Source organism: Molothrus ater, chromosome Z, assembly GCF_012460135.2.
Source record: "Molothrus ater isolate BHLD 08-10-18 breed brown headed cowbird chromosome Z, BPBGC_Mater_1.1, whole genome shotgun sequence".
Classification (NCBI taxonomy): domain Eukaryota; kingdom Metazoa; phylum Chordata; class Aves; order Passeriformes; family Icteridae; genus Molothrus; species Molothrus ater.
The window spans coordinates 49,239,213-49,262,567 of record NC_050511.2 but is presented as its reverse complement, the minus strand read 5'-3'; the positions used below and the strand labels follow the sequence as shown (position 1 = coordinate 49,262,567).

Genomic DNA, 23,355 nt, shown 5'->3' with positions numbered 1-23,355 from the left:
TCGTGTACATTACCTCAAAAAACATGTCTTTAACCTTTGTGAAAACTTGTGACACATGATTTAATGTCAAAAACCAAAAGTATATAAAATATATGAAAAAAAATATAAATTGATCAAAACTCAAATAAGATAATTCCTTCAGTTATCCTCTTTGCTAATGATAAAAATGGGACAGTTAAAGGATTCACTTATTGTTAATAACATACCAGAACGACCCACAGCAGAATGAATTGTAAAAGGCCAAGGAAAGAAAACCAAACCTTATGTTAGACTTTTTAACTTCACAACACCACCTAAAAATATCTTTCCAAGAAGATGACACATGCAGATACTCACGGGATGTTGGACAGATGCAAGGTTGCAGATGGAGGAAAGATATTTTGGAAATTCTTAGAGCAGGGATTCTTAAAGCGATGTAAAGGGCTATTGCTATAGTCCTTTGTCAGACCTTTGTCCTCTTGTCCCTCACGAGGAAGTTGAATTGTCTGATATTTTGAAAGAGTAGTATGCATGACCCTTCCATAAAGCCTCTGTCCATTCAAGTAGTTGATAGCTAACCAGTGGAAATGTAATTTGAACAGGAATTAATGGAGGGGAAGAAAAGACAATTCTTTGAATACTGTTTTCTACTTGGTGTCAGATTTCACATTCTAAATTTAAACTGCAACTTCCACATCTACCAGGTGGGCTATGTCACAACATTACATTTTTAAAAAGTATAAGGGTATAATATAATCTCCAGTTCAAACACCAAAAAAATGCAAACAGCATTTCCATACAGATAAGTTGATCATTCTTAAATAGGTAGATATAAGATAAATTACAAGAAAACAATACAATGTATTATTAAAATAAATGACAGGAGAGTTGTATGTTTTAGTTCTATTATTTACTATATTGAGAGTCATAGGACTATTTTTTTTAAAACCACTAAGAGTATTATCAAAGTTTGCATGTAGTAATGCAGCACAATAATGAATTTTATTTGTTTATGCTTGTCACTGACAGATGAAAAATTCCTCCTTTATATTAAATTCATATTAGCTTGAAGCATAACTGTGCCTTAAAAATCAATACCTAATTGAGCTTGGTTCGCATCTGCCATCTGAACTAAAGCAATTCCTCTTTTCTTAAACATGATTTTCACACGATGCACGTCACCATACACACCTGTGGAAATCCAGAAAGGAAATTTTTTTCAGAGCACTACTAACTAAACCACAAGGTCGAGTCTGTTTCTTTTGACTAACATTAGTGTTACAAAGAATAATACCTCATTAAACAGGTTGGTTAAAATATTAGTATAAGGAGAGTTTTAAAGTTTATTATATTCTGGGGCTCGTAAATGGAGGGAAATTCCCCAGATCCCAGTCACACTACTGCATGTTTATGTTCAGTTTGTAAATAGTGCAATAGTTGTCAAAGTACTCTTAACTGAGGCATATTAAAATATTACTCTACCCAACACTGTCCCCTGCAACTAATGTATGAGCCAATTCTGTACAGCATTTCCTCTGATGCAACCTCTGTTTTTACATCTTACTTTGCTTTCCCATTTTCTGTAGTAACAAATTGGACCACACACCAAAATTTTTCTTACACTAACTGTTATGCCTGTCTTACACTATCTGTGGCTTTTATGTAATGACTCAGCTTACTGCCATTTTAAAACCAGTTCATTTCCTGGATGTGCACAGAGCAATGGAGTTTGAATTAAGCAGCATGGGTCAGATAAAAAAAAAAAGAACCACTAGCCCTGTGGTTTGTCAAGGTATAGTTGACATATCTTACCAAAGAGGATGAAAAGTCCATAAGGTGTGATGGCCTGTTTAAATGATAAAATGAGTACATTATTTCTAAAGCCATGCAAATGAAGACATCTATTCTGTAAGTGCATAGTAAACAAAAAGAATGGAAGAGATGCTGCATACTAATACATAAACCTGTCTCTCCAAAAGCTATTACTTGAAATAATCACAGTGTATGGCACTCTTGTTAATACACATTTGCTACGCACATGTAGAATATGTAAACAAGCAAACACTTCAGCTCATGCATTTTCATCACTCAAGACTCATTCTATCATATTGCAGAAGCTATTAATTTTTTAAGTAGCTTCATTATTTGACCTTATCCTTCCTAAGCTCCCTGCTCATTCAATGAAAAGAATGAAAGACATTCGTTAAATTACAAATAAAGCATTAAAGAACTCTTTGTATTTTGTAAACAAGAGACAATACCAACAAAACTAAACCCAGTTGCTTCAAAATGTGTTTGCTTTGTCTTCAATTTTTTCCCCATCCCACTACATGGCCATGACATTCTAAAGGGAGACACAGAGAATTTAACTGTTTATGTATTAAGCATATAGAAAGTGGTATTTAAATTGCATTCAATTAGAAGCTGTGAATAGAAAGGTAAATATTGAAAGAAATTTCTCTTCAGTGATTCTCAATACAAATCTTGTATGCCAAGTACTAAAGAAGACAATTTACCATCTAATGCAGCCAAAATTTTTCAGTTGAGGCAAAGGTTTTGCCATTAATGAGTTCTAAAAATACCTGCATATCAAAAGTACTACTCGCACTCTCTAGCCCTATTCCTTCTCAACTCAACTTCTTAAATGTGTACCAAACATACCTAAATTATTAAAAAAAGAATATATTGCAGCCTAAGCGCAAGGCCATACTGTTTATCTTCAGCATTTAGTGGTAGAGAACAATTGCTATCAATGTAAAATCTAAATTCATCAAGAGGTTTTTCTTCTGGCCCAAATATTTAAATTCATATAGAATTTATTCTTCTGACTCAAATATTTAAATATTGGTCAGACAACCAATACTGAAGAACAAGTGCTACAGAACTGCCAAGAAATATATTTCCAACAATTAATGCTGTAGTACATTCTTATTTTTATTCTTTTAAGAAGATGGGCATTACTTAATACATTGATATTGTATCATGCATTACAGCACTAAGTTCTACATTAATTCTTAGCTATGATTCGTACTAAGTAAAGCATCAATGTCCTAAAAAGAGCTCTGACCTATGCTTCATATATGCTTATTTTTAAGAGGCACTCTCCTTTTAGAATCAGAAAATAAATAGTCAGCTGCAGAAAGCACATCTGCAGCCATCATAAGAAACTCGCTGATATATTGTAAAATCAAAGAAAAAGTGACTTGTCTTACAGCCCTGTGTACATCTGGGTTTTGGATGCTTACTGTGAATTTGGCTGTTAGTATGAAAACAGAAACACAGCAATTACTTAAAACAAACTGGTGAATAGATTTTTAAACCTCAGAATTTCAAGGGAACTTCAATTTTGCTGACAACTCCTAACAGTTTTACAGTTAAGGAAATGTATGGAGTGTGTGCAACAAGAATTTTACATTGCTGCAACAGGACTGCTTATCAATAGTGAAAAAGAATCGTGTTTTAAATCAGGCCCTGGTAAAGCTTGTTTAATTTATTTTAAGATGATGTATAATGCTTTTAATTAAGAACAGATTAGTGTTCGAATAACATGAGGAAGATTATAGACCAGCCTATGTCATTTCCACTACAAAAATAACTTTCCAAGTTTTCCTTGGTAATTTTACTGCCACTATATGAAAAATCATCTGTGTGGTACCATGAAAAGTGAACATGGGTATTTATTAACTTTTAAAAATAAATGTAGAGTGATGTCCATAACATAATGTACCCATGTTCTTTTTCTTCAATCTCAAAAAAGTTGCAAAACTAGAAAGATCCTACACATATTTAGAAAAGCATTTGGCATGCTTTTATTTCCTTTTCTATTTCCTCCTTTCCATTTAATTCCTTGTTTTTTAACCAATGTAAGGAAAAATCCTTTGCCTTCTTTACAGATAAAAAAGCAGACAGAGAAGTCATATTAACTGAGATATCAAGAAATTATCACATCTTCAAACTTTCTTACAGTTGACCATAGACTTCGCTCCAATTACTAGCTACACTGCTAACATAGGTTTCCTAAAGTAAACTGTGTTAGGAAGCTTTTCACTGATGACGGGAGTTTTTAAACCTCACCAATATTGCTAGCTACCTAAAACAAGTATAGATGTGTCCTGTTTTTTATATTATCAGCATAGAGAATTTTTCTTATTCCTTCAGGTAATGTCAGTTTTCGAGGATTCTGGCAGTTGGTACAAGGTGACATATCAGTTCCACCAATCAAACTTACTTCAGGGTTGAGGTTGCTGACTAGTAAAACGGAGGTTCCTGGAATACCAGGAATAGTCATGTGTCCAGGTGCTGCTGATGTGGTGACTGTGAAAGGACCAAGTGCTCCAGGAACAGGCAGAACAGAAGGACCTGAAAAGGTATAAATAGCATCACTTGACATCTCAAAGTGGGTAAGGAAGAATACACAAGCAGGTTGTATTTAGCAAAAACATCAATATCCAATTTAAAAATTATTTTAAGGAATTTAGTTATTACTAGTATCTGATCAATAAAGCAAGAAGTAGCTCCCTTTCATAGAAAAAAGAAACATTCAGCTATACAAATAGACCCAAACAAAAGATTGCATAAATTGCAGCCCAAGAAAGAAAAAAAAAAAAAAATCAGCACCCAAGTTTATCCTGTGCTACAAAGGGAAAGATCACAGTCTAAAAAACTATGTATTTATCTCTTGATAGCCAGAAAAGCAGAGACTTCCCTCATTTTGCATTGAATGTCATAGCAGCTTTATGATTCTGAGAAAAAAAATATATGCTTAATTTCTTCTCTTGCAGTGAATTTCTATCATGGCATTTAGATTCTTTGCCTATTGAATGATAAACTACATCAGGATATGATTTTTATTATAGAAACTTATTTTATTGAGTGTATATATATGAGAAAGAGTTACAATTACTCAAATTAATACTTTGTTCTGATTGCTGTATTTTAAAACAAATGGCTCTGAATGGATGTATTCAGATAGGCTATCCATAACTACAAACACATTTTTAGAAAACAAACTTACCTGCTCCCTGAGGAAAGCCCAAGGCTGGGGCAAACCCAGGAGGCCCTGTATATGATGGAATTATGGTATTTTGGGTAGCTAGAGAGAACAGATAGATTTTTTTAAAGCAGATTTTAAAAGTTTTAGAAAACAGAAGAGATTTCAGTAATCAGAATCAGCTACCAGTATTGCTATTTTGACTTTATATGTGATTCCAAATGTTTATAAAACTTTTGGGTTAAAACTCTAATTGAAATCCAAGATTCTATGTTGCACAAAGACAATTTTCAGCCATTTTTGAAAGCAAATATTCTGGTCGGCCTCAACATTCCTCTCTAAAATGAAATCTGGGCAAAATATAAATTAGATAAGTTTGAATAGGAAAGCACAGCAGAGACTAGTATCCATTAAAGCCTGTGTTCAATGGTTTCTATTCACACAATGGACATGTACTCTTGAAATTTTCTGCAAGTAAATACAGTCAAAGATGTTTTGCAATGATGAGATACAACTCCTGAACACTAAGATCAGTATAAGCTAAACAATACAAACTTCTACAACTAATCTAAGGTTCTAAATTTTACTAGCTGCTAAAATGCATAAAGCATATAAATTCTGCTTTTTAAGGAGATGCACTTTCCCAGTTTGTGTAACTTCATACATAACCACTGTTTTTTATAGTTCCCCTGGAAATCGAAAGCATTAACCAGATTTGGAATAGCAACATATGGAGAGTCAAGCATCAAAGATAGCTCAGTGATTTCCACATTAGTATGTGGAGTCAAGTGCTACTCAGGGTACCTCACAAAGCTGTATTCTAAGCATTTAGATACAAGCTTGGGCTGTGGATTCATTCATATGTAAGGACACACCAGATTTTAATTTTTCAAATGGGGCATGTATAATTAGAAAACATTCTACAAGCTTGGTAATATGTCTGTTTTACTACTCAAACCTCCACACTACTGACCAAAATAGAGCTACTAACAAATGATTATCAATAGGGATAATACAATACCAAAAAAAGTATCTATTTTGAATTACAAAAAGAAATGTAACAGACACCACAGATCAAGTATCCATGAATACTGCATCACATTACACCTCCTCTTATCTGTAGCAAAAAAGCATCTTTCATACAAAAAACTGAACACCTTTATGACACTAAAGCAAGTAAACACATTTTTGAAATTATACTGACAAGTTCTGGCAATATAGTTATGAATCACTTATTCACAATCCAAGAATTGCAATGGAAACATTAATAAATAAATAGATCGAGAACTTTTATTCTGCCAAGTAACACCTGCATGTTGCACCTTGATACCAAAATCAGGAATGTAAAAATTTTCAAACTGAGCTAATGCAGAAAGATCTAGAATTCTTTGTTGCCTTTTTTTTTTAATTCATTTGCTTCATGGCTATCAGCCTAGCTTTCTAAGCAAGCCAATTCAGGTATTTCTGCTCACTGGATGCAAGAACTCTTTAAATGCAGAATATGCACAAAATCTGTTTATAGTGCAGTATCTTTTCCACAGAAAGCAGAAGAAAATTAAAGAAAGAAGAAGAAAAACAAGTCTCAAGAACAGTTTAGTTTTGCTATTAAGATAACTTCAAGTCTATAATAAAAAACAGATATATTATTCTGACAGTTACCAGCTTTGTATTATAATTCTACATCAAAACTACTTCCACTAGTAATAGGAAATAGTGAAGGTAGTCACATGACTTAAAACATCTTTCCCTCATGTTCTGTAACTAAGCTTCACAGAACATGCCAATTACAATATGCGCATGTTGTCATCACTGACAGAAAGGCTAGGAAGCAAACTTCTCCCCATTTACAGCTATTTTTTACTGTTTTTTTAAATAAATGTGCAGCTGCTTCACTATGAATGTACCACAGACAATTTTTTTTACAGACATCAGACTATTCCAGCACTTCTTACTCTTACAGTAAAAGAAAACAAGGCTCCTAGCAATGAGAAGCTTGGAGAGTGAGGAGGAAGATAGGGAGAAGTGTTCATGTGTTATTCTCCAAAAGCATAGTTATTTCTGCCCTACAAGCAAGTGCAGAAATAATCTACTCTAATTGTACTTTTCCCTTCCACTGGCATTTCAAATAATGCAAGTCTAATTAATTAGAATATATTAAACTTGTAATAGCACATTTCTGTAATGCTGCATGGCAAATTCCACCATCCTCCTCTGCCCCACACTGTAATGACATTTGTCCATTACCTAAAGATCCAAGGCCTGCATTTAAAGGGAGCAATAGACAAAAATCAAGAAAGTAGCGAGTGCAACTCACTTTCTTATTCCAATCTAAGCTAACTCAACTATTCAAAAAAATCAAGCAAAACCCAGTATTTGTCCTAGCTGACACAGAAAAGTAAAGAAAAATAGGGAGTTATTCTCCCACACTTTTTACTGTGATAATCAATTGGACAGCACTTAGATACCTATTCAACAGCCAAGTTAGTTCTTCATTGTGTATTATTGCTAATAGTTGTCATTAGAGAGAGAGAAAATCAGCTAAAATCACTCAAATTGTGTTGTGAGCATTTCTCCAGTTTCACTTCAAGCAGACACTGTCTACACCAAAATGACTTCTAAAATTTAAGAAAATTTCTTAAATTTATATTTTAAAAGATGAGTATAGATATATATATAAATAAGTATAGCATTTTGGATTTTCTTACAGTTTTGTTTCTTGCAGCACTCAATTATCCTAAAATATAAAAACATAGGAGCTAATACCCTTACAACACTTATTTTCAAGCAGCTTTAGGCAGCCAGTGTCAATTTGTGATGACTTCCATTCTGATATGCAATATTTGCTACATTACCTGTACCAATTATACAATTTTACAGCATTTTAGTAGTATTTTGTAGCTTTTTTACAACACTAAAATTTGCCCACTAGTGTTCCTCTTATTACTGTTTCAGATACTGATTTACCAAGACTTCAACTTCATGCTTTCCATAAGAATTTTATTGGACGTAGCAAACAAAAATGTATGCAAAATGTACCCCTCTATGCACCTGATAGGAAGCCAAAGCATAAATGCAACATAAAAATTATGATCTCAGTGTGTATTTAGTACTAGAAGTGAAGGTTTCTTACCAAAGGGAGTAGATAAGGATGCCTCCATGGTTCGTTGGCCATCACCAAAAGGAAGGTCAATGCGAGTGAAATCTCTGCTTTTGTCATTGTTGTACTTCACTGTTAGGTTAGTTAACTTGGAGAAATCAATACGCAGAGTGCAGCAGCCAGTGTAGATACAATGGCCATCCAGATACTGAAGAAAAAGAATTACATTTTCAGAGATAAAAACACATCATGGCAGCCATCACTGTACGTTTATATTATTATTGCAGCCTTTCAGGACTTGAAGGTGGTCTATAAGAAAGATCAGGACAGATCTTTTATTAGGGCAGGTTGGTATAGGACAAGGGTAATGGTTTTAAACTGGGATGGTTGATTTGGATTAGCTATACGGAAGAAGTTTTTCACAATGAGCGTAACGAAACATTGGCACAGGTTGCCCTGAGAGGTGTCTGATGCCCACTGGACAGGGCTCTGAGCAACCTGATCTAGTTGAAGGTGACCCTGCTCACTCCAGGGGATTGGACTGGATGACATTTAAAGGTTGCTTCCAATCCAAACCACTCCACCATTATAAAGTTTTCACTTTGCAATTGAATCAAAACAGTAATTCACCTTCTGCTATTAAGCCCTCTTTTTAAACACCAAGTATACAATTATGCTGAGACTATGCTTACCTAAACTACTAGTGTAGTCTACTAGTTAGTATTATATCACCTTGTGTCATCTGGACAAAACACAGCTTTAAGCATGACTTGACTTCTTATGTCTCTAATATTACTTCTCTCCCATTCAACACACAATATCAGATGGTAATAGGAACACTAATTTGGAAATTTTAACTGCATGAACTGACCCTTACATGAAGGACTCTAATGTAGGATCTGAAGCACAAGTACCATAAGGAGTGCTGGAGGGAGCTGGGGTTGTCTGCCCTGAGGAAAATGAGGCTCAGGAGAGACCTTACTGCTCTCTACAATTGCCTGAAAGGAACCTGTAGCAAGGTAGGAGTCAGTCTCTTCTCCCATGAAACAAGTGACATGACAAGAGAAAATGGGCTCAAGTTCTGCAAGGGGAGTTTAGAGTGGATATTATGAAAAATTTCTTCATCAAAAGGGCTATCAGGCATTAAAACAGACAAGTGGTAGAGTCACCATCCCTGGAGGTATTTAAAAGATGCACAGATGTTGTGCTTCAGGACATGGTTTAGAATTGAACTTGGCAGCATTAGGTTTATCATTGGACTCAATGACCTTAGGGTCTTTTCCAATATAAGTCCTAATCCTAGGCATGACTTAAAGTGAAACAACAAAGTGGACAGATCCTGTGCCCAAGAAGACCCAGAAGTGGTGCGTAATTGTTGTAGGTGATGCCCTGCCAACAAAGAGGCACCCATCTGCTGACCTGATCATTGGTCTAAAAAGGTTTCCAGTCTGCCTCTCTGGGACTTGAATCACAGGTGTCGTGAAAGAATTGCTAAAGCTCTTCTACACACATCTGACTATTAATTACCTCCTGCTCCCTTTATATGAGAACTAAAGATGACTTGGATGAAGGGGCAGAGGCCTCCTCAGCAATTTCACTGACAACACAAAGCTGGGAGCAGTGGCCGATAGCCCAGAGGGCTGTGCAGCCCTTCAGAAGGACCTCAGCAGCCTGGAGAGATGGGCACAGAGGAACCTTCTGAAATTCAGCAAAGGCAAATGCAAAGCATAGATTAGGGCCTGATCTGCTGGAAAGCAGGTTTACAAAGAATGTGTATCTTTGTGCACCACCACAAGATGCCTGTGAGCTAGCAATCTGTCCTTGTGGCCAAGAAGGCCAATGGCATCCTGGGATGCATTACAAAGAGCACTTCCAGCAGGTCAAAGGAGGTGATCCTGCCCCTCTACTCAGCACTGGTGAGGCCACATTTGGACTGCTGTGTTCAACTGTGGGCTCCTCAGCCCAAAAGAGACATGGAGCTCTTGGAATGGGTTCAGTGTAGACTTACAAAGATGATTAAGCAATTGGAGCATCTCTTTCACAAATAAAAGTAAAAGGGAGCTGGGCCTGTTCAGCCTCAAGATGACAGAGAGAATATTATCAATGATTTTCATTTTGACAGACTCATGCATGTCCTGGAGTATATGCTATAGATTTGTTTGCAGTTGATGATAGAGTGCTATCCTCTTAAAAAAAAAGAGAGATCAAAGTTATTCATGTGCAACAAAAGTGTTAGAATGGTGAGATATCACAAAGTTAACAGTCAAAATATTCCTAATGCTTCTCCTGTCCCTTAGCAAGGAAAACTCCCCAACAAACAAAATCAAGCTGAATACATTATACTTACCATTTTGGCATAATATGCATTCATTGCATCAGCATATTGGAGCAGAGCTTGAAATTGATTGTTCTTATGGAACATGACAATCTTCAAGACAAAGCCAAATTTAGAGAAAATCTGTTAGGGAAAAAAAATGGGCTATAAGAAGCAGCAAGTAATTCATGCACACTAAAAGCTAGCATTTAATATTCAAAAGAAATTTCTGAAAAATATTTCTGTTGTGAGAGCTGAACAAAAATTGTGTGAACTCAGAATTTTGTTTCAGGTAAAAAAAATAATTAAAGAAAGGCTACAAAAGAAAGGAAAGATGGATAAAATGTTTTTAAAGAATTAGCAATGGCTTATCAACTAAACAGGGAAGGACAGTCCAAACAGGCATTTGTCAAGTGTCTGCAGATAAATTGTGAATAATGAATCAGAGTTGAAATGGACTTTACAAGTCATAGAGTCACAGAACACATTGAGTTGGAAGGGTTCCAGAAGGATCATCAACTGAGTGCAGTTCCCAGCTCTGCACAGGACACCCCAAGAGTCACACCATGTGCCTGACAGCATTGTCCAAAGGCTTCTGGAACTGTCAGGCTTGGTGCTGTGATCACTTCCCTGAAGAGCCTGTTCCAGAGCCCAACACCCTCTAGGTGAAAAACCCTTTCCAATCCAACTTAAACATTCCGCAACTCAGCTTCATGCCATTTCCTCAAGTCCTCAAGTTGTGTCACTGGTCACAACACTGAAGAGATCAGTACCTGCTCCTCCCACTTCCCCTCTGAGGAAACTGTAACTGCAAGAAGGTCTCCCCTCAGTATCCTCCAGGCTGAAGAGACCTAGTGCCCTCAGCCACTCTCCATAACGCTTCCCCTCCAGACCTTGTGCACTGCTGATTCATATTCAACTTGCCATTGACCAGGATGTGCAGGTCCCTTTCCACAGTGCTGCTCTCTAGCCTCTTGTTCTCTAGCTTACACACATTACCCTTCCCTGTCCCAAGCTAGCTTAAAGCTGTCATCAAGCTCCACTACTTCCTACACTAGAACAATTTTTCCCTTCTGAGAAAGGTACATCACATCAGGTATCAGTGGAACAGGTGTTGAATAGATTATCCCATGGTCAAAACCACCAAAATTGATTCAAGTACACAACAGAGCCACCTGTTGACCTGGTGGATCTGTCTATTTCTATCAATACTATTCCTTGTTACTGGAAGTCAGTTGAGATGGGAACTGCAATCTGCATTCAAGGTATCCACCTTTGTGTTCTGCACATTAGACAAATTCTACCAATCTGTTGAATAAAATACAACTTAAATAATTGATATGCTTATTAACACCCACTGCCTAAACTAAAAAACAACAAAGAAAGAAGCAAGACAAAGACCTAGATTTGAACCTACCTCTATACTTTATAATCAAATAGTATTTGATTTATTGCAAACATAAGCATTGCAGAAATACTTTTAAATGCTGAATTTAAATATATATACATTCAAAATTAGAGTGTGCATTACATGAAGGTGTTTAAACAAAAGCAGTGCGACAAAGAGTGAGGACAAATGTAAAGCCAGGATGTATCATGCAAGTGCAGGAACAAAAAGGCCAGTCAGAGGAAAGGTGAGTTTGAGAAATACTATTAGTTTTCAAACAGACTGTTAGAATCAATGCAAAGTCAGGAATGCAGAAACCCCTGAGAAATATTAAGTCTGCAATGGAAAGAAAGGCCCTAGATAAGTATAAGCATCTCTTGCCTCTTAGGGCCAAGAATCAGTGATACAAGACTAATGTCCCAACATTTGGACCCAGTTTTGCCATCTCTCAGAAACAAGATTTTAATGCTGAAGTCATCATTTAGTCGTAGAAAACAGAACGAACACCTTTTCACAGCAATTTAAAATTAGTCTTTGAGTTCCTGTACATAAAGCACTTCCTCTTAAGAAATGCCTAAATACAGCTTCTCAACATATGTTTTTCCATGTTTATCCAGAAAACTTAATAGACCTTTTTAAGGTAATGAAATTTAATGTACTCATTCCTGTTTGATTCTAAACCTAAACACACTGTATACATCAACTTTGTTTCTGAAAAGATAACACTGAATTTTCAGCTTCATATGATAAATATTTTAAGGCAAATTGTGATTTAAAAAAATTAATTTTTTGGCAGGCAAGACAATTTACAAACTACAATCCAAGTATGGATTGACAGCTTGCCTAGTAGTGTTCCATAAGATGCTATACTTGTCAGTGAAAATACTCATTTTCATTAACCTTACCATACAAAGTAAAAGTTAGATTGGGCACAAAGTGCTGCTCTAATTAGAGGAGATTGTCCCCTATTAAGAGCTCCAAATAAGACCCCTTTGCAAATATTGCTAAATTTTCAAGACGTATTGGAAAGGTGGTTGAGAGCAATTCAAATGCTGAAAATGTCGTTGTGCTGCACTGAAGTAGACTAAAATCAAAGGAAAGTAAATTAATATGAATTTCCTCTTTGCTTTTGCATTCTTAGAACTAGTACAGCTTCCATAACCACAGGAGCTTGTTCTGAGGTTATTCTGAATACAGCAATAATCCTAAACAGCTGACATAGTATTTGCACAGGTTCAGCAATGAGTGAGCAACACTCAAAGACACATACAAAGGTTTAGATCCAAGTGGCAACTAATATGTACACTAGTTAATCAGTATCATGGTGAGGAGATAGAAACAGAAAATTTTAAGAGGTAAGAGGAAAAACAGAGTGTTGCTAAAGCTATTCTTTATCTCAACTATTGTTTGAGATCTTAGCAGAGCAGGAAAAGAATCTTCCAGGACTGCAGGTTCCTACAAAATCATCCCAGTTATTCTAAATTGTATTACTTAAGACACTCATACATGGGGCATGGTTTTTACTGCATAAATTACTATTAATTACAAAAGTTTCAAGTATGAAAAACTTTGCAATATTTGTGAAGTATCAACAAATATTTTGGACGCAAAGAAGTGGTCTTCAAGTTATTATTTTTAAACTTAGAGCTTTCAACAGCATAGGCCAAACACCTAGCAGAAGTTATAGCAATGGCTTTCATAAATACAGCCTACCATTATTCTAAGTTAGAGAGGTAGTCAAATGCCATTCTAAAGATGAACAATCAAAAACATTTGATTTTAACAAGCAATTTGCATATTACATCACTTGCACTGAGCTATAAAGGTGAACATAAAACCGTAAATATAAAGCAAACTACAAAGGTTACTCAGCAGAAAGAGTGCTAAAATATGGATTCACTAGTTCATAACATTCAGTATTTCATTAGCTCATCAAGAAAGCAGAATTAACCATTCAAGTTTGTTGCTGCTTCCACAGCAAGGAACTAAATGAGACAACATGAAAATCTGAGTACTGAATCTCTGTTTACTTCAATTTCATTTACATACAACTATTTCAATCCTAGATCTCTAAATTTGGGAAATTGTTTTAAAGAGAGAGTCTTCATACAGAAGATTCAGGAGCCACAAGTATTAAAAATAATTAATGGATTTACAGTAGCAACATTGAAACAGATTGTGACTTTTTTTAAGCAGTCCTCATTACCTGATACAGCATGTCTAAAGTGACAGGGTAAAAAACATTTTCAACAACGATTCGAAGAACAGAACCATGACTTGGAAGGACCCCACCTTCAGCAGCAAAAGCACTTGTAATACCCAGGTTTCCATGCTGCACAGCGTTCGCACATTGCAGCGCAGGTTGGGGTCTCTGAAATTAAGTCATAGCAGAGAGCACAGTTATTTTATATACAAATTATTCATACTGAAATAAAGTTCTCCCAAATGAAAAGGACATAAAAAGTAACTTCATAAAACCATATTTCCTTCATATTATTGATTCAAATCCCACATTAATAAATAAATCATAACTCTTACTTTCCATGCTCCTCCCTTAGACCTAGTCAGTGTAATTCACAGAATTACAAGTATTTTTTGTTAAACTGCTACTACTTTGTAATGATTTTTCTTTGATTCAGTAAGCTATTGTCATTCTAGACATTTTTCTAGCAATATTATAGATGACAATATTGTAATCTTGTAATAGACAAACAATCAGTCAGCATACCAAAGACTAGGATTAATTCTCTTCAGGAACTAAGATTTGGTTGGAATAAACTTAAATCTGCACACCCTACTCTTCTTTCAGAGCAAAGCCATCAACCACAAAAAACAGGTTCAAATCTCACTCCTCAAACTATACTTCTGTGATTACACAAGTCTTTTCACTTGTTTTTCATGGGTTCTCCCCAAAGAGGTCTTCATACCTCCTTTGAGTAGCAGGACCGTGGAGAGATGTTCCTTTCCAGATGCATTGTGACTTAAAGTCATGTCTCAGCTACATAAATTCTTTGGAAGACAGATTAAACAGGGCACATGGTCCATGTTACCTAGTTTCAGAAAAATATAACCCTGCAAAATAATATGTACCTCAGGGCTCAGCCTGGGGACTAGGACAGTAACAGTATTCAGCTGCTCTACTAGGGTCTCTTTAAATTTTAGATAAAACTCAAATCTGAAGTGCCAAACAGTTTATTTTCAAAAGTAGATAATGCTCTTATAGAAGAAACCAAGTGCCACATACCAAGTTGAAAATACTCAGAAAGAGACCCAAGGAGTCTTATTTGCAAATATACATACAGTTTTCCTAAGGCTGTTATGCAAACCACATCCTTAAAAAAAAATCTTGTAATTTGTTTGGTTTTGCAGATAACAAACCGACACAGCAATCTTAGATGAGGAAAGAGACAAATAATATTTACCAGACTGACAAGCTTGCAAGACTTGTGTGACACTTGTGCCAACACAAATGAATGATTTATGCCCAAATCACAACTGTCAACATTCTTACAGAGGGAAAAAAATTCATGATATACATATCACAGTATATAACTTATGTAGCTAAATGGGAGGTCAATTGAAATCCATCCAGGAATCCAAAATCCAGTATTAACCCCTAGGGTACTCTGCCAGTGACTGGACCCTAGCTTTATGCCACTGGTCACAACCATTTCAGCGTTTAAAATCACTTCAGTTAACTAGACTGCATTAATCAGTTCATCATTTTGGATGTTACTGGAAACAAAAACAAAAGTCTTGCCAAAGTCAAGATACACAATATCCCCTTGTCTTATCCACCAATCTAGTCACCTCACCATAAAAGGCCATCACATTGCTCAGGCATAATGTGCTTTTAAAAACCTATGCTTGACTATGACTAACCACTTTCTTCTCCCTAGAATGTTTGGAGATAGTTTCCAGAATGAGTTGCTCCATTCCTTACCCAGGGACCAAAGTAAGGCTGATCAAGCAGTGGTTCCCCAGATCTTTCTTTTCATCTTTCTTGCTGTCCCTCCTTAAGATAGGAGATGGAAGGATTTTCTTTTTTCTAGTCCTCAGTAACTCAGTCACTTTTTCCAACTGCCATAACATTTTCAAGATAGTACATTGGCATTGCAATGACACCAGTCTGCTCCCTCAGCATTCAAAAGTGTATCTCACTAGGGACATAGACTTTTTGTTTATCAAAATAATTTAAATGTTCTCTGATGTGATTCTTCTCTACTTCCTTCATCAACTTTTCCACTCTTCTCAAGTGCAACTCTTAACCACCACATGCTGCTGAGAAGGCTGTCGGTAATTCAGCCTTTTCCATCTCCTCTGTTCCTGCCCCTTTCAGCAGCAGGCCTATGTATTTTTTTAGAAAGAAAGAAATCTAATGTCTACTGCTGATATACCTCAAGGAACCAAACTTGCTGCTTTTCACATCTCTCATCAGAGACAACTCCGTGTGGCCTTTGACTTCCCTAACTATATCCCTGCATGTATAGGTAATGCTCTATAATCTTCCTGAGGCACTTGTTCATGATTCCAGCTTTCCTATGCCTCTCTTTTATGTTCAAGCCCAATCAGGAGCTCCTTGTTTATACAAGCAGTCCTCTTGCCACCTTCACTTGATTTTATGGTCATTACGATGAACTACTTTTGAACTTGAGCTCCTTCACAATAATTTTACAGATTTTGAGAAGACCCTGTCTCTAAGAAGTTACTGAAATTATATATATCAGAATTTAACTACTGGTATAGTGAAGTGCAGCTGTTTATTTACTAGTGTTGTGGTTTAACCCTGGTATGCAGCAAAGTGCCACCCAACTACTCAGTCACCTTCCCTTAGCACAACGGGACAGGGAATTGGAAGTGTAGAAGTGAGAAAACTGTCATTTACAGACAGTTGAACAGGCAAAGCAATAGCTGCATATGCAAGTAAGGCAAAACAAGGTGTTTAAACACCTCCCCCATTGGCAGAGAGGTGTTTAAACATTTCCAAGAAAGTAGGAACTTCACTGAGTGTAACAATTCCTTGGAAAGAAAAAGGCCACATCTCTGAACATTCCTCATCCTTTCCCCAGTTTTCAATGCTGAGCCCAACATCCCTTGGGTCAGTTGGGATCAACTGTCCTAGTTGAGATCCTTTCCATCTTCTTGAGCACTATCACAGGCAGGGCAACGTGAGAAGCAGAAAACAACCTTAATACTTTCTGTATTAACACATGCATTCACAACTCATGCAATTATATCCTGTTAAATGGAAATATTGTACTTACAGACTGATTATGCTGATTGTCAGTCCTAAGTTCCTTGTAATTGGAATACTGAATATAAACTGGCTGATTGTGGAGGTGAGGTGTAGCAGGAGTGTAGTAGTTCACCATAGAAACAGCAGCATCTACGGAAGCCATTTCCAAAAATGCCTGCAACCGATACATAGACGATTTCAAAGCTGGTTTTGTTTACAAGAGAGAAAAAAAGCATCGTTTTTTCCCAATTCCACTCTCACTAGAAAAAGATTATGTGAAAGTACAATACTGATTTCCTCAGCATTAGAATGCATTTGGGTGTGCATGTTTATGGGGCTGTTTTATTCAATTTGTGTGTTTTCATAGAAAGTTTTACATTGTAAGTACACTACATCATCTAAGAAGAGGTGGAATAAGTATGACATATGGAAAGTAATGCCGCTAAAAGTACTACACTGCTAATCAATTTGCTAAATTCCTGAAATCAAGCACTATTACTTAAGTAGCTGATATGCATACTGATTGAAAAAGCTGGAACAAAACATTAAACATCCATTAGTTTATGCATTGTATTAATCCAATTTTTGTATGAATGTTTATTATTTTTAGGATTTCTGTGCTTCTTCATGACACAAACTACTCTGCTACATCTAACAGGATTAAAAGATGTCAAAAAATTACATGCATGTCAGTAACTTAAGCAGACAGGCTCATTGTCACTGTGTCATCAACAGTGACAATGCAGTTCTTGATCATCTATATGTTTTCACATAAAGTGGATATAATGTTTAGCAATATTATCAACAAATTTCTAGTTCATTATGTAATCTGAAAGCATATTAAAAACTTAAATTTCAAAACATCCTTTCACATTTAAAAATATGAAAATCTTCTGCTATCAATGAAATATTTAGACATTGTTGCAATCATTTCACTCAAGGTCAAGATCAAAATTATCATAACATGAACCACATCTTCAGTCTTGCTCTTGTTATTGAGACATTGAAAACTACGTACCTGACCTTTTCCTCTTAGCATCAACAGATTGGTTACTTTGCCAAAAGGGAGACCTAATGAAACAACTTCTGCTCCAGTAACACCGTTTGGAATTTGACGAATATGAAGGACACGTGAAGGGGAACACGGAGATCTTTTTCCTTTACTTTTTTTCTTCTCATTATCTAAAATATTTTAGGGAAGGAGACAGACAATTAAACAAGACAAACCCATTGCACAGCGTACATATCAAAACCTTAAGGAGATAAACTGCTGCCTCAGCACTGACATTGACTTAGGTACTTATTTCTTTGAACCCTAAGAAAGGATATTCCATATCTAACAAAGGGACAGTGTAAGAAGGTATCATCAGCTATTCCAAATCTTGATAGCAAGGGGAGGGTGGCGTATGTCTGGCTTTGCTTTGGACTTGTTTATTTTCTGAAGATTTGGTTTTGGTTTGCTGTTGTTTTGTTTTTTTTTAATGGGAGGTCAGTAACTTCTCCCCAAATGCCTACATAAGATATCTAGAAAATATTAGTTGCACAAAAGAGGGGAAAGTCCCAATTGGGAGGTAATACATTAATTTTCCTTTTATCACCAACTTGTCTTGCTGTGACTGAATTGCTAACTTGAGGTTTTGAGTTTGTTTTTACTTTATTAAAGAAAGCCTGCTGTTCCAAATTATTTTAAGTTTTAAAAGGTCTTTGAGAAAGACAGCATGACATCCATACAAACTCTTACAACTTCCACTTTGACATACTGCCAGAAGTGGGGTTTTTTTGAACATATGCCTGTTTGGATCCTGTAAGGCACAAATTTGGATTGGTAAGTGAACAATGACTGAATTTCAGGAACATTACTCAGTATCCTTGAGAGCACTTTAAAGCAGAACACCATATCTGGAACAAGCATATTGTTCTAGAAGCAGTTGCAATGGAGGCAAGAGAGATAGTCTTAATATCTAATCTGTTGCATTTAGCCTTCCAAGGAGAAACACAAAAGATTGAGAAGAAATTTCTGTAGGAACTTTATAAGATTTTGCTGTAGGTTTTGCATACAGTCTAAGGCTGAGAACTGGTTCACACAAGTCATTCTGCATAAGGATGTTTACAGAGGGTCTTTTTATTACTGGAAGCCTGTAAAATTTCAAGATGGATGATAAAAGCCCCAACTATAGCACACTTAACAATTCTCCCACCTGCAAAACTGAAAAGTCTGCTATGCATTCATTTTTCCATCAAGAAATTTTAAATGGCTTCATGTGCTCTGTATGTGTTCTGAAAAATGTGAACTTTAAGACAAACATGACCATATTAAACACATATTGGTACCAAGCCACGACGGGACATATTACTAGTAAACTCTAACAACATATTTTGTTACTTTTCAGGTTCAAAATTTACAAGATGTCCCTGACTTAGTATTAAGTCAAGGAATGCTTGACCAACGAAAGCAGTTAATGAAGCCTAGAATGAATTTCACCTCTAGTTTTATATGAGAGACTCTTGCAGAAGCAGTATCTTCTGGGTTCTGACACATTGTCAGAGGTGACAAAATGGAGCTAAGTGGCAAACTGTTGAAGTGTTTATTTTCTTGTGAAACTTTACCTAAGTTACTAAATCGGCAATAAAAGCTAGCACATCTCAAATATAAAACCTCATAGTTTTTTAAACCATGCTTCTTTCTCCAGCTGTGGTTCGATACTAATTTTGATGCAGAGTGATAACCATCTCTATCTTCCAACATCTAAACTTCAAAATTGATTCAACATTTCTTTAAAGCATGCCAAAGCTGATCACCTTTCTGAATTGTACTCTCAACTGAGTGAAAGTAAAAAATGCTTTCAGACAGACCAAAAAAACCCTTATGCATAAAGTGAAAATTGGTTCCTGATGTACAAAGGGAAATTCATTACAATCACAATTCATGACCAGTACAAATGTATTCCCTGCATAGCCTGAGGTAGAAAGGTATACATTTTAGAAATGTGACCCACCAGACCAAAAAAGCCCCAAAACCCCAAACATAACAACAAAAAACAAGACCTGCAGCTGGAGCAGCTGTATTGGGTAAAAAGATGCATTTCAATAGTGATCATATTTTATTTTAGATTTATATGATTATTAATGAGAACACCTAGTAATATATTCCAAAAACCTCTATATCATTTAGACATCTTGGATACCACTGTGAAGGATCAGTCATTGCACTGTTAATTAATAATACAGATTTCAGCTATTACATTGCTGAGCTATAAGCTAATGCTATTTCAAGCCAAGCAGAAACATTTGGACATCACATTGAATTGATCAGCAGAAGTATAAACAACCTGACATGTGCAAGTCAAAGAAATAAAAAAGAAAAATCTTCAAGTTAGCTCCTCAGACTCCTCCTTCCCCACCAAAAATACAGCAAGTCTTAGACACTTGGTGTCTAAGATCACAAAAGGTGATCTGCTCTGTCCTTTGCCCTGATATAAAATAAACTATTTGGAAACCACTGCTGACAGGCAATTGTCTAGGTCATGATTTAGTTAATTTATTTGACATAAAATTACTTCATGCAACCATTGGTCATTAACACTCTATGTACACCTAATGCTGGAAGTAATATTAACAAAAGCTGTACCAGCTTTCTCTCACTTTCAACTTCCTGTCTGGTCTAAAACTACAAGTAAACAAATATATACACTTACAGCATCTTCCTCAACACACACACACACAAAACAATGAAAGAAAAAAAAAAAACCAACAGAGAGAGAGAGAACAGCTGAAGAACTTTGAGGGGTTTTTTTTTTATGTATACCTGTAGCTGGAGTAGAATTGCTCATGGTAGAAGGTCTGTTACTGACACCAGAAGGAGCTTGTCAGGACCACACTAAAGAAATAAAAGACAAGATTACTAGTAAAGCTCAATATAAAAGTGCACCAACTCCCTTTACTTATTCTTCCCAAGAACACCCCCTTCCTATACACAATACCACAACTGCCAGGACCTTGTTTTTCAGGAAAAAATGCCAACAACATAATTTTTTCACATGTCTCAATAAATCAGCAAATTCAGCTATATTACACTATTGATTTAAATCAATATGTTACACTGATTTAAATCTATCCCACTACCCTTTTTAAAATACCAAGAATAACATGGTTAAGAAAACTTGCTTAAGAAAAGAAATGAGCTGGCTGTAGGCTTTGTGTCTGCAATACATTACTTCCATAAATGCACAGCCACACAGGTAAAATCTGCATTTGCAACAGGACACAGGGGACCTGAGCAAAACTAATTTGACATATATTTAAACACACCCATGGCACAATAAAAAAAAAATTGGTTTCAGTACAGTTTTTAAAAATATATAAGTCTTACCATCGAATTCTTAGGAGAAAGATCAAGGTATTTGCTTTAAGAATGTTAACAATTTGAGACTCTAACTACTGACAGAAAAGAGTTTGAGTACTACAGGTCCTTCATTCAAAAATCAGCATCTAGCTCCAGTTACATCTGTTTACTCATTAAGACTGCTGTAATATCCCAGCCAAGCATCAACTTCAAAATGCCAACAAGAAATAAGGTATACCTTGAACAAACAAAACACCTCTGAAAGGCAGTTACATTTCCTGAAACTTTCACCACTCTCTTCCATAAAAGCATTTTAATGGAAAATGGAGACCAAGAGAGTGATTCTGCAAGATGGAATAAGTTGATCCAAATAGCTTCTCATCTCTTTGGTGGAAAGAGAACTTCCCATTGCCTTTGGTCCAACATTCCCACACGCGCATGAACTGTTTATCTTGCATCAAGCCCAGTGCCCAAGAGTTATCCTATGAGATTAATCAATTCTCCAGCCTACCAGCATTCTGAGCTGAGCTAGATTAGTTATTCAGCTGTAAGAGACATTGAGAAGTGGCAGGATCCATTGCAAAGGGTAAGGAAAAGCCATTATGTTGGCTTGCATTGGCTCCAAAAACACTGCTCAGAGTACTGGCTTATATGGGGTCTGTGCTAAAAGGAGCAATTAGATTCTCCTCATCCTTGCTAATCACGTGTTCCTGCTGCTTCCCTAGTGTGGGAAAGTCATTCACAACAGAAGACTGTGACTAGGCTAGGGTGCTTAAAAACCTTTTCAGCCAAATTTAGCTGCTCGTCAAGGAGCACAGGTGTTAGTGTGGATGGCAGAAAACATGAGTGTGTTCATTCCTCCCCACCAACAGTAAAGACTTATTTTTAACCATGAAACTGCATCTTAACAGTATATTTAAATACAACATCTAATTGTGACACACAGCAAAATCATTTTTACATTAGGAGAACTAAAAGATATAAACCCTGTATTTTAAAGAACTGTCAATTAAATGGTTACTAGATGTCATGCATATTACACTGTATTTGCACAGATACTAGAATGTAATTAACATGCAATACTGATATTAATTTTCAGCTATTCGCACTACTTTGAGTATACCAGCACTCAGGTATTGCACCTAAAGAGCATATTTCGACTGTAAAATGCATATCATGCTAATTAAACAAAAGCTGTAGGTGCAGATGTAGTAGAAAGTATTAATGATTGTCCTTTATTACACCAAACCTTCCTTTTATTTACTGGAGGGCCGGAAGAAAAACCGCTACTGACACAACTCCTGTTGTGGGGACTTTAACTTGGTTTTTAACTTAGCATTTATTCAACAGAAGAAATGTCTGCATACTTCCAGAAGGCTGTGGAAAAACATGTGGTGTATTACCATGTTCAACATATATTCTTACAATCTCATATTTAATTTTATATACACCGGTATTAAAAAAAACACCTCAAACATTTTCAGAAGAAAATATTTTCCAACCTCTTTCATTTTTAGCACACACACACAAAGAAATACAATGCAGATGGCTGCAGTGACCTGTTTTACAACTCTGTGTAACTGGCCTGTATCCATAAAACTGAAGTTGTAGCTCACTGCAGCACACAATGAACTGCTGCTCCAGGATGGTGGACTAAACCAGCTTCGACAGGAGAAAAATTATACTAAAATTACAACCCTCATCCATGACATGTGCCTGTACTTACAACTGACACATCATTCAGTCAGTATATCCTAAGACAGTTCCCTAGATTTTGCCATTACACTAATAACCATTAACCCACTACAGCAGCAAAACCACAGAGAAACTCTTTAAACCCCAAGCTTATCAGCTATGCAACTGTTTTATTTGGTTTAATAAAAGATCAACAAAGTTTTGGGCTTCTTACAATACAGGGAACCATCATCATTTCAAATGTCTGTCTTCGTATCTTCAAACTGATACAAAGAGTATTTTTAAATTTACATACTTTTAACTATAATTGCATTA

At 36.0% G+C, this 23,355-nt stretch overlaps 1 protein-coding gene across 2 annotated transcripts in view; it reads right to left on the bottom strand.

Moving 5' to 3' along the window:
• Window positions 1–23,355, bottom strand: part of PTBP3 (polypyrimidine tract binding protein 3) — a 39,131-nt gene that overhangs the window by 3,314 nt on the left and 12,462 nt on the right. The window contains exons 3-13 of one of the 2 annotated variants that reach the window (XM_036403459.2): window positions 20,809–20,880; window positions 18,022–18,185; window positions 17,032–17,178; window positions 13,974–14,138; window positions 10,414–10,524; window positions 8,100–8,274; window positions 4,994–5,071; window positions 4,208–4,338; window positions 1,792–1,825; window positions 1,078–1,170; window positions 337–553 (exon numbers count right to left, since the gene is read on the bottom strand). In XM_036403459.2, coding sequence (XP_036259352.1) covers window positions 337–553; window positions 1,078–1,170; window positions 1,792–1,825; window positions 4,208–4,338; window positions 4,994–5,071; window positions 8,100–8,274; window positions 10,414–10,524; window positions 13,974–14,138; window positions 17,032–17,178; window positions 18,022–18,185; window positions 20,809–20,833 — 1,340 coding nt within the window. In that variant the 5' untranslated portion in view covers window positions 20,834–20,880. Of the gene's footprint in view, window positions 1–336; window positions 554–1,077; window positions 1,171–1,791; window positions 1,826–4,207; window positions 4,339–4,993; window positions 5,072–8,099; window positions 8,275–10,413; window positions 10,525–13,973; window positions 14,139–17,031; window positions 17,208–18,021; window positions 18,186–20,808; window positions 20,881–23,355 lie in introns of those variants that run through there. The other variant, XM_036403460.1, reaches the window with a different exon arrangement.